This window comes from Lipotes vexillifer, unplaced genomic scaffold (assembly GCF_000442215.2).
Source record: "Lipotes vexillifer unplaced genomic scaffold, Lipotes_vexillifer_v1.1 scaffold1129, whole genome shotgun sequence".
Classification (NCBI taxonomy): domain Eukaryota; kingdom Metazoa; phylum Chordata; class Mammalia; order Artiodactyla; family Lipotidae; genus Lipotes; species Lipotes vexillifer.
The window spans coordinates 2281083-2307738 of NW_006789022.1; the positions used below are offsets into that span (position 1 = coordinate 2281083).

Below are 26656 nucleotides of genomic sequence, written 5' to 3' on the forward strand. Positions count from 1 at the left end.
AAAAAAAAAAAAAAAAAGAAGTGGACGGGAAGTGAGCAGGGGACAGATGGCATGGAAGGCATGGTCACCTCAGCAGGATAGGGACTCCAGGATAGAAGACTCTAGGATAGAGTTGGCTGAGGAGAGAGAGGGAGTCGAGGGGCACCCACAGGAAAGGCTTGCAGGGAGCAAAGACGCTGGACCCCAGGGTTCTAGAGACAATGGCGCTTAGCAGTTTTGCAGTGAAGGGGGTTCAGAGAAGTGGGGCCACAGGTAGAGGGAGCACCTGGAGGTTTTCCAGATGGATTCATGAAGCCTGTTGGTTGCCGGTGGGGACGGCAGGCAGGGAGGGAGAGAGACACACAGGTGCCTGCCCGCAAAGCCTCGTCTTTCACCTGCCCCTAGTCCCCGCAGGTCCCAGTGCCACCGCCTCCAGGAAGCCTTCCCTGAGTGCAGGTGTGGGTGCCTCCCACCTGAGCAGCCTTCCCAGGGGCACCTACAACCGTCTACAGTGAGCTGTGGGCATTATCTCCCTGATGGTCCTTGAGAAACAGGTCTTGCCATCAACTAGGGCCCAGCACCATGTCGATGGAGTCAATAAATGGGTGTGGGTGGACAGATGGACAGATGGACAGACCCCTACAAGTGTCTAACATTCCTAGAGCCCAGATCCCCGATGCAAGGTCCCCATGTCCCACTGACCCAGACACCCCTTCTCCCTGACCCCGCCCACCTTGGGGTCCAGGTCGAGGAAGCTGTAGTACTTGAAGCGCAGCCAGAGCGCATCCCCCGCCTTGACTCCCTGCTGCATGAGGCACCGCGACGAGTCCAGCCACCTGGGCCGCAGCGCAGGCAGAGGCTGGGTCAGGGCTGAGCCGGGGGCAGTGGGGCGGGCTGGGGGGCTGGGCAGGGGCTGGGGCGAGCACACACATGCAGGAAAGGCCTGGGGACAGGCGTGGGTTTGGGACGAGCAGGACACAGGGGAGGGTGTGGGCTCTGGGAGCAGGGGCTCAGGCACAAGGGCAGGTGAAGACCCGGCAGGCGAGGCACCTGCTGTGGAGCTGGGTCTTGTCCAAGAGGGAGCTGGGCCGAGGCAGGCGCTGGAGCAGCAGGGGGTCTGGGGGTGCCAGCGGCCGGCTCAGCATGTGGTAGCAGGCCTCGGTCTGGGCACTGTCTGAGAAGTGGGCTGGCATCCCCCGGAACGACACAGGTGCTACACCTGGAGTGCGGGTCACAGTCAACCAGGCCCGGCCCTGACCCCAGGCTTCCGGGGCCTGCCCTCGTGGCCGCCCCTGGGCTGCCCCGCCTGCACTCACCCCCGGCCAGGACGACCTTGGTCAAGTCATACGCCTCCTCCTCTGGCTCCTTTTCCTTCTTCTTCCTTGCCTTCCTCTCAGGAGCCCGCAGCAGAGACACCTCCTCCGGGTGCCGGATACCTGAGAGGAGCAGGTGTCTCAGCGGGGGCTGGGGTCCTGCCCTGTGACCTCCCGCCCCACCCATGGGCAGTTCAGGGCAGGGCACAGCCCCACGAGCTGGATGCGGAACAGCTCAGCAAGGGCGAGGTGACAACAGCTGGGCCTGGAAAGGGAGGGAACGTGCCCCCTGGCAGGACCCTCGCAGGGGGCGGAGTGGGGACCAGCCGGGGACTCACTGAGGAGCCGGCAGATGGCAGCCACAGCCTGGAAAAGGGGCTGGGAGAAGCTGGCTCGGAGGCGCAGGGCACGACGATTGGGCAGCCGCAGGATGACAGGCCGGTGCTGGGGCCCAAAGAAGAGGCGGGGGGCCGCCAGGATCCCGTATTTGTCCAGGGTCCAGTGGGTCTGCAGCAGCCATTGTCTTTTCTGTTCCCACCAAATGGCATGGTCTGACCAGTCCTGCTTCCGCTCTGTGAGGCCACAGGCAAGGGGGGCCACATCAGCCTTGGAGGGCCCTGCCCCCAGTGCTGAGCACAAGCCTGGAATTCAGAGGTGGTGACTGCCCCTCCCCTGCCCAGGCCTGGGGCAGGGCCAGGCGGGGTTGGCTTGGGGGCTAGGACTGAGGTCACGGCAGAACGGCTCTCTGCTGGCTAACCCTGCTTGTCCGCTGGGCTCAGTTGCTACTGAGGGGAGTCACTTCCCAGGGGAGCCCCCAACCCAGAATCTTTGTGCTCCCATCTCACACACTCCAGTGCATTGGGCTCCCCCGTACAGCACCTCCTGTGTCCTCCCACAGTTCCTGGCTTCATGGCTTCTCTCTGGCATTCCCGGGAGCCAGAGGCAACTGCAGGGCCTGGGGTCGTGCCCGGCACGCAGCAGCAGGCACTCCATGAATATCTAGTGGTTACTAGCTCTGTGACCTTGGCCGAGACCTGAACCTCTCTGGGCCTCAGTTTTCTGGTTCCTGAGATGGGAGTAGCAATGGACACTGTGCAGTGCCTGCCGCCACGTGGCGACTGCATGGTGTCTGTGACACAGGCGTGCGGCCGCATCAACACGGCGCATGGGGCTTCGGATAGAGATGCGAGCACGTCGAGGTCATGCGGCTGGTGAAGGAGGACACGTGCTCTCCTCTCCATCTTCCCTTCAGGAGCCTGAACTGGTGCCAGGTGAGCACAGTGGAAGAGCAGAGCCCACTAGCGCCAAAGCCCTTCCTGGGGCGTGGTCCCATCCTCTGCCCCACCCCCCTCCCTCTTCCTCCTGCCCTGCAGTCGCCCTCGGTGCCTTCACTCTGTTCTTGGTTTTGTGGCACCCACTCCCCGTCTCCTCCTGACCCTTTGCTCTTGTTCTGTCCTGTCGGCCCCCGCTCCTGGCCTGCCCCCGTGCTTCCCCGTTGGTTCAGTCCGAGGACCGTCTTCTCCCTTCTCAGCCACGGCCTCTTCCCGGGGTCTCACCTAGTCTAGGGCTTCATCTTCCTGCTGTGAGCCCCAGGCCAGAAACCCACAAGCCACTGGCTAAGGGGCACGTCCACTGGCTTCGATCATTCCAGAAACCTTTGTTCACCAGCCCGTGTGCCCGGCTCTGGGACTATAAATGCGGTGACTCCTGGTCCCAGCCCTCAAGGTGCCCCACTTCACTGCGCTCTGCCTGACACTGGACAGAGGTGCCCCCTCCCCTCACCAGCTCCCTGGGGGCTGGGTGACAACGGCTCTCCTGCCAGGCCCGAGCTTCCTCCCTTTCACTTTAGCCACCACATTTTACCAATGCCAGCCCTCCCCCAAACTCACCTCCTGTCCATCGTCACCCGACCCAAGGGGCCTGCCTTAGCCTGAGAGCCTCCCACTGGAAACCTTTCGGCACAGCTGCCCTCCACCTCCAGGATGGAGTCCAAAACGCCTTATGGCATTCACCCCAGCCTCGTTTCTTGTCATACTCCAGGAGTCCTCCCCAGCCTAGAGGCTCCAATTCAGCACCGCACGCCCCCACGCCCCAGCGTGTCACCTTGTTCCTCCCTGATGTGGCCCCCTCTCAGGATTCATACTGTCCCGGGCTAGGTTCAGCCCCTGTGCTGGCTTCCCCTGTGTGGCAGCCAACACTCAGCCCTGTGCCAGCAGCTAAAGGGTGGGTCCCACCTGCCCGGCTGCGCTCCGGATCAGGGACTGGCCCAGCCAGCATGGCCATCAGTCGACCTCGGATGTGCTAAGGAATGAGTGGGAGCTGGGGGGTGGGTACAACAGTATGATCAGGGCTGGGGACAGGGGCTGGAGGGACTTGACCCCGGGGGCCCCCGCAGCGGGTGGAGGAGTGGGTCCGGCGGGCCCCTTGTTCAGGCCTCGCACTTTGCTGTGGGCCATATGCCCCGGGGCCAACCGGCTCTTCTCCTGGAGCACCCGGTCTTCACCCTCTCCGCCCTGCTCGGCCAAGCCTGCCTGAGCGTCTGACACCCGATCTCCTGCGGGACCCTCTACTCTCCACTTCTGCTTTCACAACCTCCTTGGGCCCGGCCTTCTGGAGGCCTCCCTTACCACCTCAGCCCTGTGGCCGGGCTGCCCTGCGGCCCCGTGCTGGCCACAAGCCACTGACCTCCCTCACCCCCACCCCCGGGGGACCCAGGACCCAGGCTGGCTGGCACTATCGCAGGCCTGCCTTCCGGCTCTGGCTATCAGAGCGGGCCCGCCGCCCGCCCTCCCAGGAAGGGGCAGCCCGCACCCCCAGCAGGGAAATGGGATGAGAAGCCCCCGCGTCAGTGGCCCTTCTCCCCTCCAGGGCTGATACCAGAGGCGGCTGTGCTGTAACTTCCTGTGGGGGCAGGGCCTTCTCATCCAGGCTGGGCCTGTCACCAGCATGCTGAGGGCTTCCTTCCGCCCGGGGAGAGGGTGTGGGAGCCCCTCCCCACGTCAGCAGGAGCCCCCTCTGGGCTCCTCTCGACCCCCAGAATGGGATGTCTGCCTCAGCCCAGGCAAGGCCTCTCCTGCCCCAGAAGTGGGTGAACGGAGGACCGTGGCCAGGTCTGCTCCTCTGGGTCTTAGTGGAATCCGTTGGAGTGGGAGGAAGGGAGGAAAGACAGTGGGAGGGAGGGGAAGTTAAGTTGGGGAAATGTCTTTTTTGGAACCAAATGATTAAGCTGGTGCCTGAGTCACTGTGACTCCATTACCGAGGGCCACACAGCAGGGCTGGCCCGGAAGTGCCAGGGGACCCCGTGGGCAACGGGGGCGGTGGGCACTCACTGATCTCCTCCACGATCTTCAGGAGCACCCCACCGATGTGTGACTCCCCTGTGACCCGGAGGGTGACCGACTCGGCCTCGGGGTCCTCCTCTCCTACAAACACCCGCAGCTCCCAGGACGAGTCGATGTAGTCCCCGGTGGCTGTCTTCATCCCCGCCATGGCTGCGGCAACTCTGGGGAGAGGGTGGGAAGGAGGCAGGGTGGGCAGCTGGGCCCTGGTAGGCTGCCTGTGGTGCCCGGGACAGGCGGGGGCCCAGAGAGCAAGCCCGCAAGCCAGAATGCCACGGCAGCAGCAAGACGCTGGGAGCTGAGTTGTTGCAGGCGAACCTCAGACCCTCTCTCCATCACAGATGATTGGGCTGAAGGGACCTTCAGAGTCTATGTTGCCCAGCCCTCTCCCTTCTTGCAGATGGGAAGACGAGGCCGGGTAAGAATAAGAAGGGCCTCACTCAACATCATCCAGCTCGATGCCAGAGCTGAGCACAACATCCGTCAGCTTGCTCAGCCCACGGCCCAGCCCAAGCCCACACTGGCAGCTGCCCACCCTAGAAATGGTTGTGAGCCCAGGTCAGAAAATAGTTCCAGTCACGCCCAAAGGTCAGCTCCATCATCCCAAACCAGCCAAAGCCTCTCTAGGGCAGTGGAAAGTCCAGGCTGCCACATGGAGAGAGGCATGCTGGGCAGAGGGGCTGCCGGAGGGTGAGGAAGAGAAGGGTCCTTGGGTCTTCAGCCACAGGCCGGCTTACCTTCCTTGCAAGGGGCTGGGGCTGGAGGTGGGGGTCGGAGCGTCAGCCACTCCTGGCTGCAGCCCACACACCTGCAGACCACTGTGTGCTTCCTTCTCCTCTCTCTCTGTGGAGCTTCCTTCAGAGGGCAGCCCTCGTGCCTTATCAGAGCAGGGCGGGCCTGGCCCCTCCCCAGGGCGTGCTGGCACTGGGGGCAGGAAGCAACAGCCAGCACCGTGGTGGTGGCGCGGCAGGGGTTCCAGTGGGGCCCTGCCTTTGCTCCCAGTGAGCATAGGAAGCAAGTGGGGCTTGTGGACCCAAGACCACACAAAGGGTCCCGTCATTTGGAGGGAAGCTCGATTCAAACAAGAGAAGCCACCTATTTGTGTTCCCTCGTGGGAGCCATCTCTCATCTCCAACCTGTCGCGAGGTGGGGGTCCTTGGGCTGTAAGCATCACCCAGCTGCAGAGTCTGGAGAGCGGTGTTCAAAGGGTTGGATCTGGGTTATTTAGGGACCTGGCAGGTCAAGTCAGCTCAAGCCCCTAATGTCCTTTATCACCACAAAGTAGATCCTTAAAGGCCCTGAGGGAAACGACTTTATGTCTTTCCTGTCCCCAGTTAAGGGCCTCTTTTCCAAATTTGTCGACCTTAGAACTGCCCAGGGGAACAGCTGAACAGAAATTGGCCCCCGATGTTTCACTACCTGCCTCCCCCACGCCTTCAGGTTTCAAGACTTCAGACTTGCCACCTCTACTGTCCCTCCACCTGCATCACTCCCCTCTGGGGCCAGTACCCACGAGACTCACTCCTGTCATGTCCCTATGCAAATGTGACTCTCAGGGCCTCTGGTGGCCCAGCGTCTTCCTATCACCTGCAACAGGATGTAAGCTTTGGGAAAGCAAGGTCTTATAGTCACTGGCTCCCAGCAGAAATTCAGCCTTTCTAGACAATCAATTTGGGTATGGAGGGAACAGAGCCTGAAGAGACAGTAGCACCAAAGGTGCAGCAGAATCCCTGTGGAGGACTGTACCACCCAGATGGGGGAGGCCTGCTGGGGATTCCCAGGGGAAGGCCAGCTTATGCAGTCAAGGCAGCAGGAAGTGCAGCCAGCTGGTGGCCTCAGCAGCTTCCTAGCCCAAAAGCTACACTCCTGGAACAAATGAAGTTTTAGTCCAGCCCCGGAAGTCACCCCAGTCCAAGTAGAGGGTTTTTAGAAAGTTTGTTTTAACTGTGGAAAAGTGTAATTAAAACATACTTTGAAGTCAGTTGAGAGCAGGGAGTTAAGAACTAACATACAATTAACAGCAGCTGACAGATATGACCTTTCCAAAAAGGAGGTCTGAAGTGTCTCTTCCAATAGTAATTGTTTTCAATTCTTGAGTGGGACCCACTCTTCTCTGGATCTAACTGGTTTCTGGCTTTGCGATTTGAGTGTGGAGAACTGACAGCACGGGAATCACCTGGAAGTTCATCTGACCCTCCGGAGCTGGAGCCACTCTGGGTCAGGAGCCTCCATGATCCTTTTCAGTTGTTCACTGAGCGACAGCACCACCTAGCGGCCACCTTGCTAGGCCAGGGAACCCAGCCAAACTCACACCCACCCCACCCTTCAGGAAGGAAGAGAGCGTGCGGGCCTGGTTCCCAGCGCTCAGTTCGCATTCAACTCTCCCCATCCAGGCTGTGACTCCTACAGGACATCTGCTTCAAAGTTTTTTGGCAAAAAAATCACTCAGGGACATAGCAGTGTATAACCACGCCTGACTGGCTTGTTTTATTGGAGAAGAGGACGTGGAGTTAACAACGTGAAGACAGCTGGGACCTGAGGTTGGGAAGAACACCCTCCCCTCCCCTTACAAGCCCACTGCCCCAAATAAAAAATAACCAACTATGGGAGAGCAGCTGAGACAGCGACTGGGGGCAGGGGAAGGAGACCATGCGTGTGCTGGGAGGGCCCAGAGGCAGCGGCTGCACGAATACGCGAGTACAAGTCTCTGAATCTTCCTCGTACGTCTGTATAAATATATATAGGCAAGTTGTTCGCTTGTTTCCCCTTCTCTCCCTTCTGCTCCGTGCTGCTTGCCGCGGTCCCAGCTCCTCTTTCCACGTGAGGGCGAAGGGAAGGGGCATGATGAGCAAGTCATCACCGAATTGCGATCAGACCCACATCCATCAACTTCTGGATCTTCTGCGCTATCACAGGATTCTTTAAGTGTCTGACAAACAAGAGGCAAAGTTATTTGAAATGAGACAACCTATAAAAATTCTTACTTGCTCGCAGAGCAAGCCCCAACCAACACAAATCCCCCTGGACACCACCAACCAACAAGAGGTGGTAAGGGAGTCCTGGCAGAGACTGCCCAGGGGGACCCACAGGGGCCTCCTCTGCCACTGTTCAGAACCTGACCAGTCCTGCTGCAAAGGAGTCTAAGGGCACAGGTTGAAGCTGAGACCATTCTCCCAGAAAAACTGGTCTTTCCAACTAACCACTTAAGCCATCGCCACTAACATATATAAATGAAATCCTTCCAGCTCACCATCAACTGCCAACCTTGCAAGTAAGAATTACACTATAAAGATTCCACTCAGATCACACTGCTGCCAACGTTGTGCATTCTCAATGCTTTTGTCCACCTTTTCCCTCGAAGGCCATCTGCCCCCAACTTGACTCACTCGCTGAGCGCCTGGGGGTCCTTCTGCATCTGTTCCAGGATGAGCCGCATGGCCGGGTCACTCATTATCTGCTGCACCTCAGGGTCGGCCATGGCCCGCCGCTTCACATCTTCGGGGCTGTCATGTCGGTTGTACTGGGCCATCATGCAGCGCTGGTAACCATCTGCGGCCTCCTGCATTCCAGCAAAGCCAAAAGTGGAGGGTGTTAGCACTAGCTGGCTCACTGCTGCAGCACGTCCAAGATAACAGAGGTAAATGAGGGGAAGACAGACATACAGAGAAAGAGGCGAGAGGGAAGAATCAGAGACACAGAGGCAGGGGAGAGCTCACTGAAGGCCAGAGCAGCCCCACCTTACAGTTGGAGTCCAGGTCGAGTGCCTTCTGGTAGACATCCATGGCTTTGGTGTAGTCTTTCATTGCTTCCAAGGCAGCTGCTTTCCGTGTATAACCCTTGACTACAGACAGAAAGAGAGAGGTGAGGCATCACCTAAAACACACTTCTGAAGGCTGCTCTTTCAACTCTTCATCTGAACACCATTGTTGCTCAGCCTGACACTAGCTCCTAAGTGTTACAAACCCGAAAGACACACAGGCAAAGAATATGCTCTCTCCTTCTCTCAACCCTCTGGCCAGTCAGGGGACAGAGAAACAGCACAGAAAGGCACTTACTGAAGGTCGGTTCTAGCTGGATGCATTCCTCACAGTCCTAGGGAGGAAAGGCAAAAAAGAATTAGGCTCATTCCTTTAGAGAAGCTACCCTAGGGCAGAATGATCACTTGGAATTACAAATCTAACTGTTCACCCAGGGCCATTACAGAACATTCTGCTTTTGTTCTAATGTGGGTTTTTTGCGGTACGCGGGCCTCTCACTGTTGTGGCCTCTCCCGTTGTGGAGCACAGGCTCCAGACGCGCAGGCTCAGCGGTCATGGCTCACGGGCCCCGCTGCTCCGCGTCATGTGGGATCTTCCCGGACTGGGGCACGAACCCGTGTCCCCTGCATCGGCAGGCAGACTCTCAACCACTGCGCCACCAGGGAAGCCCTGTTCTATTTTTTAAAAATTTTTATTGGAGTATAGTTGATTTACAGGTGCTGTACACGTGTACAGCAAAGTAGATCAGTTATTATATATACACATATCCACTCTTCTTTAGATTCTTTTCCCACAAAGCCATTACAGAGTATTGAGTGGAGTTCCCTGTGCTATACAGTAAGTCCTTATTACTTATCTATTTTATACATAGTAGTGTGTACATGTCAATCCCAATCTCCCAATTTATCCCTCCTCCCTCTAGTGCTTCTGTTGTTCCTGGCAGCTTGGTAATTTAACAGCAGGCCCAGCAAAAGGAGAGGAGAGAAGTAAGGAAAGCAGAACTAGAAGGGGTAACAAATCCAGATCACGGACCATCTCATATAAGGGGGCTGGGACTCTTCAAAAGGCTGATGTTATGATTAAAAAAAAAAAAAAAGGGGGGGGGGGGCTTCCCTGGTGGCGCAGTGGTTGAGAGTCTGCCTGCCGATGCAGGGGACACGGGTTCATGTCCCGGGCCGGGAAGGTCCCACATGCGCAGAGCGGCTGGGCCCGTGAGCCATGGCCGCTGAGCCTGCGCGTCCGGAGCCTGTGCTCCACAACGGGAGAGGCCACAACCGTGAGAGGCCCACGGAACACAAAAAAAAAAAAAAAAAAAAAAAAAAGGAAAAAAAACCCCAAAACCGAAAAGGTAGGGAAACTTCTAGTTTGACCACCAGATGAAACAAATGGACCCTGATACTGACAACTTTAAAACTTTATTTTTAGACAACTAAAGAAATCTGAACACAGACATACAGCAGATAACATTATGGCCTGAGTTTTGCTATTATTAGGTGCTAATAATATTGTGACTGGACAGGGAGAGTCATTTCAGGAGATGTATGCTCAGGAATTCAGAGGTTAAGTGCCAAAATGTATCATTTCCTTTCACAAACGGTTCACCAAAAGTGTCAATGCTTACGGTTGAAGAAAAGGCGGAAAACATAGGTATTCTGTGTATTTTTGTCTGAAATATCTTCAAAACATAAAATTACGGAGAAAAGAATGCTATACAGTGTAGTGTGTGCACTGAGGCCCAACCAAGAAGCTCTAAGACTGGAAGCAATTCTACTCATTCTTTCCTCCCATTTGCAGATTGGCAAAGTCCTGTTCCACCTCTCAGGTGACTAACAATGTTATTCTTTGCTTTGCAAACCAACTTGCTTTTGACATTCCCTTTGTGCAGTCCCACCAGCAGCAGTGATGTCTCTAGGCCAGATGGACTGAGAAGATAGTGGCATCAAACAAAACCATCATGGACTCAGGTACTGGTCTGTCTAGATAGATAACATTTTGTCTAGTTCCCGTAAGATAGTCCAGGTTTACCTCCCAGAGAACAGTTTAAAAATCGCCAAGAGGCACAGAGTAGCTCATGTTCAAGAGAGCTATGGACAGTAACTCCTTCAGTGTTGAACATCATCATATCTGACCATACTTGATGTTACTGACAACAGTAGATCTATCTAACTGGAGTATGGAAGAAGAGAATGGTGAAGCTGCTGTGGAAATTAAGGCAGTTCCTCAAAAAAATTAAACAGAACTATAGTACTTCCACTGTTGCATAAAATACTTGAAAGAATTGAAAGCAGGGACTCAAATAGATATCTGTATACCCATGTTCACAGCAGCATTGTCCAAAACAGTCAAAAGGTGGAAAACAACCAAATGTCCATGGATAGCTGGATAAACAAAAGGTGGTCTATCCACACAATGGAGAATTATTCAGCCATGAAAAAGGAAGTGCAACACATGCTACAACGTGAACCTTGAAGACATTATGCTAAGTGACATAAGCTAGACACGAAAGGTCCAATACTGTATGATTCCACATACAGGAGGTCCCTAGAGCGATCAAATTCATAGAGAAAATACAACAGTGGTTGCCAGGGGCTGGGAGAGGGGGCTGGGGCGTTAGTCTCCATTCGGGAAGATGAAAAAGTTCTGGAGATGGATGTTGGTGATGGCTGCACAACAATGTGGATGTACTTGATGCCACTCAACCATACACTTAAAATGTTAAAAAGGTAAACAACAAAAAATGTAAGGAAGGACAAAGGGGAGGGAAAAGGATCTACTTTCCCCAATACTCCCAACCACGAATAAATCCACAGGCCAAGACAGGGCAGACACAGGCCCTGTATTTTTACAAATTTCACATGTGCATCACCACCCTGAATCTATGATCAAAATAAGAACATCAAGCTGATGCTGATGAAAACATGAAAAGAGGAAAACACATTCCTCATGCACAGGTTACATTAACGGCTGCTACGGATTCCCAGAGCCTCACCTTGAGTGCCAGCTGGAACTCCAGAAGTTTGGTGTAGCAGGCAGCTCGATTGCTGTACAATTTGGCATCTTTTGGGTTCCGTTTGATGGCTTCTGTATAATGCTTCATGGCCTGGGGATAGTCCCCTGAACATGGAAAAGACGAACTTAAAAAATAAAATAAAGCACACCACCAGAGCGCATCTACCCCACAGTCAGCCAAGGCACAGAAAGCAACATCTACACTGCTCTTATCCAAAAGTTCCATCATCTGAGCTATAGGTACCTTTCTGAAAACATTCATTGCCTTTGTTCTTTTCCTCCAAGGCCAGGTCAGGGTTTATGTAGGCCAGCCGCTCTTGCTCTTTCAGGATTTTCTCTGCCTAAAAAAATTATTAATTCTTGGAATAGTCATTTAAACTCTCATAAACATTGGGCTAATAAAAAGTCTGATTAGAATTTCAATTTTCAGAGTGGCAAGATTTAACTTTTGGTTTAATAATTTTATATCCCTTACAAACTATGTATAGCTTAAATAAGCTACAAAGATATATTGTACAGCATAAAGGATATAACCAGGGGGCTTCCCTGGTGGCGCAGTGGTTGTCTGCCTGCCAATGCAGGGGACACGGGTTTGTGCCGCAGAGCAGCTGGGCCCATGAGCCATGGCCGCTGAGCCTGTGCGTCCGGAGCCTGTGCTCCGCAACGGGAGAGGCCACAACAGTGAGAAGCCCGCATATCTCAAAAAGAAAAAAAAAAGAAAAGAAAATAACCAATATTTTATAATATCTTTAAATAAAATATAATCTATAAAAATTTTGAATCATTATGTTGTACAACTGAAGTATAATGTTGTAAACCAACTTTACCTCAATTCAAAAAAAAATTTTATATTTCTCATCATCAAGGTGTATGTACTATGAAGCAAAATGAACGGTATTGATGTACACTTGGTACAAAGGTATGACCTATATGAAAATGATGTATGCATTGACAGTTCAATTTTCTGCCTCATCTTTCTGTGAATAAAATCACTCCCCTACATAATTTGGTTGTGTAAGGTAAGAAAAAACTTAAATTACAATAACAACCACAACACCGTCAGAGCATTGACCCTCAACATCAACAAATTTATGGTGGAAACCTTGGCCGACAAAAAAGCACAGCAGAAAAACTGAGTTATTCCCTACGTGTTGTCATCATTAAGTGACAGGAGCAGCATCATATACAATGACCAAAGACAACAGATTTGTCACTAAATAGTAATGACTACAACAAATAAAACAAGAAATACCAAAACATCCCATATCCCCTACCCACCTGTTGGCATTTCTTGAGCACATCTGGGGTTCGGTGCTCTGCCAGAGACTTGTTGTAGAAATGGATGGCATCCTTGTACTTTTCTTCTTTGAAATAGGAGTTGCCAATTCGAGCGTAAGCTCTGACAAAGACAAGAGAAAAAAGAATTTGCTAAGGGCAGAACACAGACAAGGTCACCCCTGCAGAGAAAAAACCAACTAGACACAAGGCCCACATCACTGCCCCAGGCACCACGCCCTTCCAACACCTTCCATCTAGGATCCTGCAGCCTCCTTTCCAGCCCACGGCTAACACACAGTAGGTTGTGCAGCCAGCAGCCCCCTCCCCATGCAGACACGGAAACCTCCACACCGCTCAAGGCATTCCCAGGTCAAGCGTACTTGGCAATCTGTCGGTAGTCTTCTCGGTTTTCTCGCCCCACTTCAATGGCCTTCTCACAAAGCTCCCGGCATTTACCATAGTCGCCCTTTTCAAAGTACACGGCTGCCAGGCAGGAGGGTCAAAAAGGAAGAGTCAGCCCATGCCTCACCCCCAGGACCACGTAACAACTCCTGCACCTGTGTCCTGTGTCTCACCTGCTTGGTTGGTTATGTAAGTCATGTTGGTGGGGTCCAGGTCCTTGGCTCTGTCATAGTGTTTCAAGGCTGTGTCAAAGTCTTTCTTCTTATAGGCTTCATTCCCCAGCTCTTTTTCTTTCAGTGCCTAGATGAGGTGTGGAAGAAGTCAGTGCTGAGCACATCTATCCAGACAGCAAAGAGAGCAAGGGCCTGTAACGTCACAGGTACCACGCAGCATACACAACTAACAAGGCTACAGAAGCAGGTTCTCCACACCCACAGTGAAGTATCAGCTGTTAGAATGAAGAATTACAGACTTTCATCTCTGCTTCCTCTGAAACTCCCCCTATCCCACCTACTCTCCTGGATCTTTCTCAGCAAGTGAGGGCTTCTTCAGGGGAGAGGAAATCCCTTCAGCTTGAGAGAACTTCAGAGAGGACAACATAGTTCTGTGCTAGGTTTAATTCTGAGAGGCTGAGCAAGTTCGGTTTCTGTCACATGCTGTCTCGGGGTCTTAGCTGTCAGGCAACACCCACACAGAGCGTAAGGAGCAGAAGGGGCTGTCCTGGTGGGAGGAGTCTTCGGCAGAGCTCACTACCACCCACGTTATAGGGCCTTTTTCCAGCTTTGAGGCACCATGAACAACCAACGCTTACCCATTTAAAGGTACTAAATTTGGCAACAATCTGCTGTTCCCATTTATAAGAAGGGAAATAAAATCGTTCAGGCACATGCCTCCTGCTCTGGAAGACTGAAAGTTGTTCACTTAGCAACACAGACAACTTTCAACTACACACCACGTCCAACCAGGAAACAGAAGCATAAGGAATGATAGACAGCATTCTTCTGGATCTCCGCAAGGACAAGGACCACACACAACTTTACTGGCTGGCCCTGGCTGATTTCCACACTGCCAGAATCACAGCGGCCGTGGGACTGTGGACTAGTAGCTTCCACTGCCTCAAGACTTTGAGATACACGATTCCTATGAAACTGCTTGTCACGTGGACCTTTTAATATACTATTTTATTTTAAAAATATTTATTTATTATTTATTTATTTCGGCTGCACTGGGTCTTAGTTGCGGCATGTGGATTCTTAGTCGTGGCATGCGAACTCTTAAGTTGCAGCATGCAAGCAGGATCTAGTTCCCACCAGGGATCGAACCCAGGCCCCCTGCACTGGGAGCACAGTCTCTTACCCACTGGACCACCAGGGAAGTCCCCTGACCATTTTAATTAACAACAGTAACTAGCACATACTGAGCATTCAAAAAACAATCACAGCCAATGAAAGCCTACAGATGGTCCCACCTGACACACATATTTCTAATTGACTTGGCTGTTTCTTCTAAATTCATGATAATAAACAGTGTTTCAGAAAAAAAAAAAGAGCGAGACACCTGCTTCTTATTCTCTGGAAGATCTTCTTCCATTGGCTCTGGTTTTGTCTCCTTTCTGGGAGCAGGCGGCGGTGGAGGTGTCACAACTTCCTCTTCTTCATCCATACCACCTAGATCGACCCCAAGGAGGACGCTGAGTGTAGTCATGATCCGGGGATCTTGCAATTTCCTAGTATTGGTTAAAAAAACAAAAAACAGCACTTAGTCCTCTCCACAACTGATCTTAAACCCCATTTACTGCTAAAGCCCAGATTACTGTATATAAAAGCTTCTCACCCATGAGAAGGTTCCTAGATCCTGTACTAAAAGTTACAAATGGGGAATACTCAATCCTTCAAATATCCATATAAAATGAGGTAACACAGACCAAATTTATTTCTTGAGGCCAGCAGATACACAGAGAAATGAGTTATAGATACACTTTGTCTGATCTCAGGAGCCAGAGGGATTCAGACAGTCACAGAGAGCAGTACAAGGTTTGGAGAGACCTCTTTAGATCTGACATCCTTTCAACCTTGAGTTTCCACTCTAATATACAAACAGAGAGAGGGAGTCCTATGTGTAAAGAAAGGATAGGTCAGCACAGCAGGAGAGCAGTGAAGAGGTAGAGGAGGGTCAGAACACACACTCCAGATTACTCTGATATATACTCCCCCGACCCTTCCTAAAAATACAAATAAACAGTAAACAAAGCAATAAACTCCTACAGCTGTTTGGAGAAAAAACAAAGGGAGAAACCCTGCAGTCTGGTCGAGGGAACCGCCTGCCACAGGATCCCAGGAAGAAAGCACAACGTTCATGTCCATTTCCAGAGACAAACGGTGCTGCCTTGACTTACGTGCCCAGGTCGGAGGGCTTGTTCCGCAGCTGCTCTATCAGTTCCCGGTAGGTAGGATCAGCGAGCAGAATCTTTGTCCTGGGATCACTCTCCAACTTCTGGTATAGATTAGGCATGTTGAAAGGGTTCATGAATTTCCTCTCTGTTTCAAACAAAGGAAAGCACATCACTAGAAGTCAGTTACTATGCCCACATAGCCTACTAGACCAACACTGGGGGATGGGAGAGCCTCAAAGTTAATCCCAATTAAAAAATAATAGTAAATAAAAGGAGAAGAGCAGCATACGTGGTGCCTGCCTACCTGCCAACCGGGCCTCCATATTCTGTAAACCTTCTTTGAGCTGAGGGTTGTTTGCTTCATGTTTTAAACCCTCCTCATAGGTTTGCTTGGCTTCTTCAAATCGGTTTAAGAATTCAAGAGCTGCTGCTTTTCGAGAATAGCCCTTAAACCAGCAAAGAAAAATACAAAATGAAAGACACCTAGCGGTAAATTCCTAAGATGAACTCAAAAAAATCTATTTTACATTTCACGAAACAAAATGGGTATTCACGTGAAGGCCTAAGAAAAAATAGAAAGAGGAGCAAGATACAGCAATGGTATATTATCGACCCTGAACACAGCCTAATATCTAAAGTGCACACCTGCCCCCTCCCAGTTCATCTTTCGACCCTAAGTGTTGTCAGATTTTTGGGTAGCGTTTTCCTTACTAGCAGTACAAAAAATAAGACATGTCTTAACCGATGGTACCTCAGATTTGATGAAACACGCCATCACTCTGAGGAACATTCTCAAACAGGTAGGAAGAATACTGGGGGGAGGAGAATAATCAACTATGAGTCTCTCGGGATAGGCAACTAGGCAAGCCAGGAGGGCTGGTATTTAAGAACTGACCCCAAAAGGAGTTTCTGGGCACCTGAGGAGCCCCAGCGCGCACACAGCTTACCTTGCCCCAGTCAGGCTTCAGGTCCACGGTTCTGCAGCCGTCCTCGTAAGCCTTCTGGTAGTCTCCTTTCTTGGCATAGGCTGCGGAACGATTGCTGTAGAGCACGTGGTTCTGGGGGTCTAACTTAATGGCTTCCGAGTAGCACTGCAACGCGTCATCGATGTTGCCAGCACTCAGGGCCTTGTTGCCCTTTTCTTTGAGCTCATTTACCTGAGAAGAAAAGGAACAAACATAGTTTCTCTCCATAAAATGTCTCTTTAGTCCCAATTTCTTAGGGGATACTCATTCCTTTCCGCAGCTATTGACAAACAGGTTACTTTATGGATCAGAAAAGAGAGATCACAGATTCATTAATTTACATTTCCCACACCTCTGGGAACCAGCAAAGAAAAAATAACCAGGAAGAAGCGGCCTGACACTGTTCTTTGCTGGCTCCCCTGTGGATCAGTGAGAACTCCAGCCACTCTTCCAAAAGTCTCTACTTTGAGCTGATGAAGCCACGCTAGAACATACTCATGAGTTCCTTTTGTGGAAAAACAAATTTATTTGCCATGGATTTCCACAGTTCGAATGATAAACTGAACACAGGCCTAGTTACTCCTCACAGGAAGAGGCAACCAAGAAGGAAGTGGACTGAGCGTGCACTGATACATGCTTCAGCAACCTGCCGGCTCCAGGAGCATCAAGACGCTCACCTATGATCAAAGGACAATCTGTTTCCACTTACAGATGTGGTAACATGTCACAACACGATAGATTACTGGTCTGTTCCTTAACGGGTAAAGGAAAGCTAGAAAAACAGTTTTTGTCATGCTTAAGTATTAATATGCTACTAAAAGGATGAAGAAGAATAAAGAAACACTATTTGTGGTTCAATCCACTATCCTCTCAAATATCCGGAATAAAAACAGCAGGAACGCATCAAAACGTTTAATAAAGTGACCCTGGCCCTATCAGAACAGGATCCTAATTAACGGGCTTCTCCTAACCAGGAAGCCCTCCAAGAGGGGAGGGTCATCCCTCAAATGCATACACACTTGGTGATACTAAGCTGTGTCCCTCAAGACACAAAGTCATTCTTTCTTGGTACCTATCATCTGCCCATGACCCAGTGTACTGATGCAAGAAAGAGCTGTTATGAGAAATGACTTTGGAACCTTGAGGCACACCGATTGGGAACCTCCACCAACCAGAGATCTTAGAGAGACAAGCTCTATGAGAAAAAAGGAAAAGAAACTACCAAGATGCTGTCCAGAAGGCAAAAAGTTTAAAAACTCAATACCACGAGGCAGCTGAGAACAGCTAGGTGAAGTTCTTGCCTATCCTACAGAACATCTTCCAAACTGGGCACCTACTTGCAGTAGGTCAGGAAATCAAGTTCGTACACAACCAGCACTTTAAAACATCAAATGGAATAGAAAACATAAGCATGTGGTACATATAATACAGTATGTTGTTTTGTCTGACATGTTAATACAGTTGTATGTCTGTATTGGGTCAAATTTTAAAAGTTTATCACTATGAGATTTATTTGAAAGATGCTTAGTTAAAAAAACACAATTTTAGACACTCAAATTTGTCCAACTTGAATAATTCCTAAAACTGAAACATGGATCTCAGAATAATAAAAAAGAGCTACATATTGAATGGGGGCAAGACAGTAGGTTCTAACACACCTGGAGTAAAATGCCAGGCCATTTGTACAACGGGCACGGTAAACGTGCAGTCCCTGAGTTTAGTCACTCACAGTCTACCTGTACCTACACTTCTACAATGGGTAACTGCGATTAAGAAAATTTTTTTCCTTTTGATAACGGCGGGATGAGAGCTTTTCTTGAATTTAACACAGCAATGTGTTTCTCACGTCAGCCCCTTCTCTTGTCTGTCTATATCACAGCCTACTGAATCCCAGATACAATTTAATTATCACAAGGGCTCAAGATGTTTATTTACCTCTCCGTTTCCACTCTAATTTTTAAAAATTCAGCGAAGAGGCCCCAGGTTTGGCTAAAAGAGCAATACCTATACTAAGGCAAAAGGTTCGACTTTGTAGATCACACCTGAACACCCGAGCTGTCCCCCCCACTCCCCCCAGTCAATCTTTACAGACTAATAACAGCTTCCAATTGAATAAAACCTCTCTGGGCTTTTCACAACCCTCAGGCCACAGAGGGTACAATTAAGTCACTGAAAGCAACTAGCGGCAGCTTCAAACTCGGCCCCCCAACAATGCCGAGAAGAGTTAAATAACTTACTGCTTATTTGTATATTCTAAATTTTCTAAGCAACGAATTCCTCCTTCTGCAATTTGAAACCGAAGTTTTCTAAGCATCAGTCCTGTTACTCTCGAATCGCACGCACACAAAAAGAAAAACGAGGAGGGGGAGGGGCCTCACATACGTTCGTAAAAACACTGGTAGGGATGAAATTCATTCCAAGGACTTTTGCTGCACCCTCCCCTTTCCTGCATCATGAAAAGAAGTCGGCCCGCTGCTCGTCATACCTTCACTAAACACTCTTCCATCCCGGCCTTTCCAGATACAGAGAAGTAGGATTTTCCCTACTTCTGGCTACTAAGTCCATCAGCTACTTCCAGTGTATTCCTGTCCCCGCTCCCCGAATTCCTCCAAGTTAACTGTGCCAAGTCCTGGGTAGTCTCTTCTTCCGCAATCTCTGATCCCCCTTTCAGATGACGAACTCCCAGAGGTTGACCCGCTCCCTCCTGCCTTTCGCAAGGCCCCTCGCCCACCTCCATCCCTCCCAGCGCCTAGAGCGCCATCCCCCTGCTCAGCCTGGACCCACTTCCCGAGACTCCGGAGTCCGGCCGCGGCTCCTCTTCCCGCCGCGAGCCGGACTTATGCCGAACTGATACGTCTCCCAGCCCATCTCGCCGAGTCGGGTGGCGACAGGCGCTGAGCCGAACCTGCGCTCCCCACAGCCAACCCTCGCTCCCCGCCCGCCCGCCGCGGCCCTCACGCCCTCGCCGCCTCAGCTGCTCCGGCGGCCCCGGCCCCCGCCCCGGCCGCCCCGGCCGCCCCAACCGGGCCCCCGCCCAGAGAAGTAGGATTTTCCCTACTTCTGGCTACTAAGTCCATCAGCTACTTCCAGTGTATTCCTGTCCCCGCTCCCCGAATTCCTCCAAGTTAACTGTGCCAAGTCCTGGGTAGTCTCTTCTTCCGCAATCTCTGATCCCCCTTTCAGATGACGAACTCCCAGAGGTTGACCCGCTCCCTCCTGCCTTTCGCAAGGCCCCTCGCCCACCTCCATCCCTCCCAGCGCCTAGAGCGCCATCCCCCTGCTCAGCCTGGACCCACTTCCCGAGACTCCGGAGTCCGGCCGCGGCTCCTCTTCCCGCCGCGAGCCGGACTTATGCCGAACTGATACGTCTCCCAGCCCATCTCGCCGAGTCGGGTGGCGACAGGCGCTGAGCCGAACCTGCGCTCCCCACAGCCAACCCTCGCTCCCCGCCCGCCCGCCGCGGCCCTCACGCCCTCGCCGCCTCAGCTGCTCCGGCGGCCCCGGCCCCCGCCCCGGCCGCCCCGGCCGCCCCAACCGGGCTCCCGCCCCGCTCCTCCACCCGCGGCCTGGCCTCGGCGGGTCATCGAACGGCCCCGGGCCTCAGCCCGCCCCTCCCCCTTCACCTGCTCCATAGCCCGGCCCGGAACCCAGTTGAATAGACTCCGTCCGCTCCGCGTTCCCAACCGCACGCGCCGCCTTCTGGAACCTACTAGAAGCTGCCGGGACCCCCAAATCCCGCCCCTTCCTCTCTGGCTCACTGGTCGCGCTCCTCTAGGGTTCTTTCTGAGCTTTTCTACTATTGGCTTGAAGTCTAGCCCATCATCTTTGCTTCTCTCTCATTGGACAATATGGAGAACCCTGCCTCCCCCGCATCTCGGGATTGGGCGTTCCCCTAAAAGCTCCGCCCATCACAAGCTCTATGATTGGAGGGAAGGGCAGACCTCTGCGACAGTGATTGGTCACTTGGTCCGCCAATCGTGGCCGCGCTGGCCGCGCCCATTGGTCCTGTTCTTTCTGGAAATTTCCACCTCTTCCATTGGGCTGACGGACCCCATGACGGAACCGCCTTCAGATTTTAAAAAATTTCAATTGGGCGGTGAGTTGCAGACACTTTGCTCTGATAGGTTTAAATTGATGCCCTTCAAAGAGCAGGGTGGGGTTTTACTGTAGCCGTGGTTTATGGGAGCCCAAGGCCGCGTCCGCCGTTTGCAGCGGTGGTTCGCCAGGCTGCGGTATTGGTGGGGTAGCTGGCCGCTTCCTTTCTCGCTCTGCGGGTAGTGTGGCAGAGGCAATTCGCTCCTCCCCGGCGGCAGAGAGCCCTGGTCCTTCGCCCGAGCGTCGGGCTCGGGGGTCCCAGCCTGGGGGCAGGGGGCGGGTGGCCGTTTGGGTCGGCCTCTAGAGAGCTCCCCGACGCGTTCCCGGATCCCGCTGTTGGGTTTGGGTGTTCCAAAATCCCGCGTGGTGGTGAAGGCGCTGGGGCTTGGGTAGGACAGGCCTGGAATCTCACCTTGGCGGGGACCCTCCGTGGAATGGCACCCCCTCTGTGAATCTTTCGGGAAGAGAGTTTGGTAATCCAGGGCCGTGGATCGTTCATATTTATGCAGTAGAGTATTTACTACTTAATGAAGGAGAGCTATCTCCGTTATTCGGAGGTAAAGGGGTAAGGGAGACAAAAGACCTCACTGAGGTGCCCGATCACCTGGCGGGCGGCGGCGGCCTAGGCGGTCCTTAAAATCGCGGCTCTTCTGCCAGAGGCAGGGCAGGTACCCGTAGAGAAGCGAAAGGGTTTAGAGCATGAGAAAGAAATGATTTTTCGTTCTGGACCAGCATGTGGTTCACGGAGCAAAGCAGCCGCATGACGGGTCTGGAGGGAGCTTAGATGAGGGTCTTGGGCCCTGCTGTGACCTCTCTCCCCCGCTCCCGCTGGGTAATGCCGTCCCTTCCCAGGGTTTTAACTGCCCTCTATGCTAATAGGTTGTCTCCACAGCGTTCTTTTCCATCCCAGCTGTCTGACCCATTCTCGACACTACAGCCAAGGTCACTGTAGATCCGCTTGCCTGATAACCCCCTCCTTTGCTCGAAACTCTTGGAGGCTTTTACATTGGGGATCAGGGCCTGTCTAACATGGCAGGCCTGCTTTTCCCACCTCTTCTTTCCCTGTCCTCCACCTTCAGCACCAGTCTCCAGCCGCACTGACCTGTCTGTTCCTTGAACTAGGTGGGCTCCTTCACTTGGGGCCTGCCTGCAAGATGTTTCCTGTGCTGGGATCGCCCTTCCACCAACTGCCAGGTTAGCGTCTCCTCAGGTCTTTCAGGCTGAGATGAGCTGTCAGGGTTCCTTGACGACCTGCCCCCAATGAACTCACTAATTTCTGCCCACCTATTATTTGCTTTCACAGCATCATGGTCTACACATGTGTCCAATCACATACTAAACCAGACTGGTATCCGTACCACATTTTGTAGGGCCTACAAGGGCCTTGTGTCTTTTCCTTTAGATCCTTGTCTTACAGGTGCGTTGTACAGCGTTTTGCACGTAGCAGGTAATCATTAATTCATCAAATATGCCCTATAATTTTTTAGGTGTAATTGTGGGCACTGGGGAAATGCAGTGAGCAATCCTGACAAAAATCACTGTTTTGGTGGTGCTCATTTTAATGAGAGACAAACTAAAAAAAGTTTGCATAGTGTATCTGCAGTAGAGAAAAATAAAGCAGAGCATTGGGCAAGTGGGGCAGTGTTGCATTTTCAGTAGGGGTCCAGATCAGACCCAGTGAGAAGCTAATGTTTGAGAAAAAACCTGAGGAAGTGAAGGAGTGAGATTCATGGATATCCTAGGGAAGAACCTTGCTGTCAGAGGGAACAGCAGATGCAAAGGCCTTGTGACCAGAATGGCAGGGGCAGGGAGGGAGTGGGAGGTGGGGCTAGAGGAAGCAGGAGCAGATCCTGCAGAATGGGAGGCCATTGTGTTCACTTGGGAACATGCAGAAAAGTGATGTGATCTGACAGTTTTATCAGGATCCCTCTGATTGCTGTATCAATGAAGAGGATGAAAGCAGAGGAACCTCTTAGGAAGCTGTTGCGGGATTCTAGGAGAGGGGTGATGGTGCCGTGGGCCAGGGTGGGAGCAGAGGATGGGTGAGAAAAGTTGGATTCAGAATGCATTTTGGAAGAGCTGACAGGATCTGTTGATGTATTGGATGCAGAGCATGAAGGAAGGAGGTGACTCCAAGGTGTTTGGCCTCTTACTCATCTGCTAAGTTAAATCTGTCAACAAGACCTTTCCTTTCTTCTTGGCACTGTCCCCAGACCACTGCACTCCTGCCAATCCCACTGCTACCCCCCAGCCCAGCTCTTTCTCCACCTCTGGAGGCCTTTTGAGGCCTTATATCGTCTCAACAACCTCTCTCCAGGCTTCTTTGCCATCCCTCCCTCTCTGTGATCTGGTCTCTGCTGTCACACATCTTTTTTTGTAGTTCTGTGTGTGGTACAGTACTCTGGGTACAGGAGCTCAACAGTGAACAAGGCAGCCCTCAGATGCAGCTTCTGCACACATGGACCTTGTTTTCCAGTGGGAGAGACAGATGGTACTTAAACTCCACAGCTGTGTGACTTCTAGCAATGTGCTTAACCTCTGTGCTTCAGTTGCTTTCATTTTAAAATGTGGATGAAAAAGTTTCAGTGTTAGAGAAGTTGTGAGGATTGAATGATTGGATATTTACAAAGCACTGAGATCAGTGCCTGACAACAGAATAAGTACCATATACATTTGTGAAATAAAAATAAAGTTACAAATAAAGATAATTCTAAAGAGTGGTGTGTGCTATAAAGAAAACAAAAAGTAAGGATAAAGAGTTACCAGGGAGGCAGGGAAGGAGTGCCTAGAGGTGGGGGGTTAGTGAAGGCCCCTTAGACTTGCAGTTATGAAAAGCAAGACACGGACAGCGTTCCAGACAGGGCAACAGGAAGTGCAAAGACCCTGAGACTGAAACAAATTTGGAATTTTCAAGGAACCCAAAGAAGGCTTTTCTAGTATCCTTGTCTGTAAATGAAGATGATGAACTGCCTATGACTTCCCAAGGTTACTTTTGAGGATTAACAAAGTAATCCATACTCCAGTTTTTGTTTATTTATTTATTTATTTATTTATGGCTACATTGGGTCTTCGTTGCTGTGTGTGGACTTTCTCTAGTTGCAGAGATTGGGGGCTACTCTTGTTGCAGTGCACGGGCCTCTCATTGTGGTGGCTTCTCTTGTTGTAGACCTTGGGCTCTAGTCATGTGGGCTTCAGTAGTTGTGGCTCACGGGCTCAGTAGTTGTGGCTTGCGAGCTCTAGAGCACAGGCTCTGTCGTTAGTTGCTCCACAGTATGTGGGATCTTCCTGTACCAGGGCTCGAACCTGTGTCCCCTGCACTGGCAGGCGGATTCTTAACCACTACACCACCAGGGAAGTCCCAGAGAGTCCTCTTTGAGAAAAGAAAAATATAGATTAAAAAAAAGCATGGCACTTTAGAAGGAGTGCGAATGAGGCACCTTGAGGTTTAAGCTTATCCAGTGTCATGGTAAAGCCACTTCTGAACATTATGATTTCCACCAACTCAGGCTTCTCCAAGTGAACTCAGAGCCCTCCCTTGGGGGCCAGGAGGCAGTGATGCGGGCTGGTTGGCCAGTGTCCCCTTCCCCAGGTCCCTGGAACTAAAGCATAAGCTCCACCACAGCAGGCACCCTGGCCCTTGGCGATGCATGACGCTTCGAGTGATTCATGCTGCTATTTTGGTGCCATTGCTCTTTAGGTGGGGAGCAAAATGGCAAGGGCTGCGTTTGGAGTCAACTCTGAGGCTGTAAATCCTGCAGCAAATGAGAGACTGAAGGGGTCACCCTGTGCAACCAGATTCTCTGCAGAGCAAATTCCCAGTTTTAAAGTTCTCCCAGGGGTTCCCTAGTGTCCAGGTGGTTAGAATTCCAGGCTTTCACTGCTGTGGCCCAGTTTCAATCCTTGGTCGGTTGGGGAACTGAGATCCCTCAAGCTTGGCCAAAAAAAAAAAAAAAGTTCTCCCAATATCAGAAAAGAAAACAGCTGGAACTCAGGAAGCTTAGCATGGGAGTGATGAGTTAGGAGTGGGGGTTAGGGGAAGGTTGCAGCTCAGAATTCTGGCGTCTGTAGAACATGGAATTTTTGTTTTTATAAGAACTTTCAGTGTTGGAGTGGGAATTTAAGACAACCTGAGTTTCCTTCTCCATGCGAGAGTGAAGTTCCATTCCATGTTCTGAGAAATCCCTAAAGAATATTTTCATTTCCCACTTAATTGAGTGATTCCAGCTTTGAGCTACCTGTTACCACAGAGTCTGAGTCCTGATTAGCAGGAAAAGTGTCGGGGGGAAATAAAGTGCCATAGAGTTCTGCTCAATTCAGTGAACTCGTACAGAGCCAGGAACTGCGCCAGATAATTCAAGGAATAAAACGATGGTAATTATTATCCAATAATTACTTATCAGAGAGCCCAGAGCCCAGTCCGGGAGCTCGCCATCCACAGGCCCTCCCGGGGTGCGTTCAGCCAGTCTCGTGGCCATAAACACATCCCAGATGACTCCCACATTAGATTCGGCTCATATCTCGCTCCCAAGTTCCAGACTTGTCTACCCAGCTGCCTCCTCAGTGTCTCCATTTGGATGGCAAATGGACTTCCCAACGTGTTCGAATCAGAACTGATAATCTCCCCTGAAGCTGTTTCTCCCTTGACTTCCCTCTCATCAGTGGCCTCGCTATTCTTGGGCTGGTTCAGGCTGAAAACTTTGGAGGCATCCTTGACTTTCACAACCACATCCAGTTCATCAGCAAATTTTGTCAGCTGGACACGGGCCCTTCTGCAAGTCCCCAGCCATTTCTTGGCCTTGGGAAGGAGAACGGAGTGTTGGCTCCCTGAGCTGGTAGATGGCCAGAGGCAGAAGGGACCCCGGGCCTGGGCTCCCAGGCCATATTGAGGCCTCCCACGCTAGATACTGCTTCCAGAGGGCAGGGCCTGTGATTTGTTCACTGCCTTGTGCACTCAGGGCCTGGAACCTAGTCCGTGCTTGTAAGAGTTTGGTGAATGAGCAAATGGAGCTGATCATCCTTCTACTCCCCCATGGGACACTCAGCCCCTCCCAGGGAGGCTCTCTGGCCTTCTTGCCTCTAGACTTCCTTCTCCCTACTCTGCTTACTCTTCTCTGGGCCAAATGGTTGAGTCCCTTCAGATTCAAACATCTCAATCCCACTGTTTCTGTTATGTTTCTTGAGAAATACCAAGTAGTGCAGAGTGTGAGCATGGGGAAATGGGCCCTCCCATGTCCTATCGATGGGAAGTTACACTTAGTAACATCTATTTTTTTTAAAAATTTTTTTATTTTTTAAAATTAATTTTAATTAATTTATGGCTGTGTTGGGTCTTTGTTGCTGCTCACGGATTTTCTCTAGTTGTGGAGAGTGGGGGCTACTCTTCATTGCCGTGCGCCGGCTTCTCATCGCAGTGGCTTCCCTTGTGGCGGAGCACGGGCTCTAGGCGAGCAGGCTTCAGTAGTTGTGGTGCGCAGGCTTAGTTGCTCCGTGGCATGTGGGATCTTCCCCGGCCAGGGATCGAACCCGTGTCCCCTGCATTGGCAGGTGGATTCTTAACCACTGCGCCACCGGGGAAGTCCAGTAACATCTATTTAAAATACAAAAAGCAGGGCTTTCCCGGTGGCGCAGTGGTTGAGAGTCCGCCTGCCGATGCAGGGGACGTGGGTTTGTGCCGTGTGGAAGATCCCACGTGCTGCGGAGCAGCTGGGCCCGTAAGCCATGGCCGCTGAGCCTGCGCGTCCGGAGCCTCTGCTCCGCAACGGCAGAGGTCACAACAGTGAGATGCCCGCGTACAGCCAAAAAGAAAAAAAAAATACAAAATGCAATTCCACGCTTACAGATTTATCCCACCTGGGCCCAGCCTGGTGGCACAAGGACGTATACTGCAGCCCTGTTTGTGACAGCAAAAGGAATAGCACCCAACTACATGTGCATCCATGGAGGATACTGGGAAACACAATGTTGCTGCCAGAGGACGGAATATTAGTGAGTGTTCAAAAGAACACTCCGGTAGATATTGACATGGAAACATGCCCGTGATAGACTGCAGAACGACGAAAGTCATGCAGCAGTGTGTATGCCGAATCTTACTTTTGGTAAAAAAATGTGTGTATATCTTTCTATATGA

At 51.6% G+C, this 26656-nt stretch overlaps 2 protein-coding genes across 3 annotated transcripts in view; both read right to left on the reverse strand.

The window, feature by feature from the left end:
- The window catches only part of FERMT3 (FERM domain containing kindlin 3), a 21283-nt gene extending 15802 nt beyond the window's left edge, over window positions 1-5481 (reverse strand). Inside the window, exons 1-6 of one of the 2 annotated variants that reach the window (XM_007462083.1) lie at window positions 5368-5481; window positions 4622-4794; window positions 1631-1864; window positions 1296-1415; window positions 1030-1198; window positions 713-815 (exon numbers count right to left, since the gene is read on the reverse strand). In XM_007462083.1, the coding sequence (XP_007462145.1) occupies window positions 713-815; window positions 1030-1198; window positions 1296-1415; window positions 1631-1864; window positions 4622-4781 (786 nt within the window). In that variant the 5' untranslated portion in view covers window positions 4782-4794; window positions 5368-5481. Of the gene's footprint in view, window positions 1-712; window positions 816-1029; window positions 1199-1295; window positions 1416-1630; window positions 1865-4621; window positions 4795-5367 lie in introns of those variants that run through there. The other variant, XM_007462084.1, reaches the window with a different exon arrangement.
- A 1606-nt stretch (window positions 5482-7087) lies between these two features.
- On the reverse strand, window positions 7088-20129 carry STIP1 (stress induced phosphoprotein 1). The gene is made up of 14 exons (XM_007462085.1): window positions 20058-20129; window positions 16417-16626; window positions 15774-15915; window positions 15473-15614; window positions 14635-14803; window positions 13251-13377; window positions 13056-13158; window positions 12676-12796; window positions 11642-11738; window positions 11378-11502; window positions 8686-8722; window positions 8368-8471; window positions 8017-8189; window positions 7088-7559 (listed from the first exon to the last, which is right to left on the reverse strand). Exons 1-14 carry the CDS (start codon window positions 20064-20066, stop codon window positions 7487-7489), a joined length of 1632 nt encoding a protein of 543 aa, XP_007462147.1. The 5' UTR covers window positions 20067-20129; the 3' UTR covers window positions 7088-7486.
- Between the last annotated feature and the right edge of the window lie 6527 nt (window positions 20130-26656).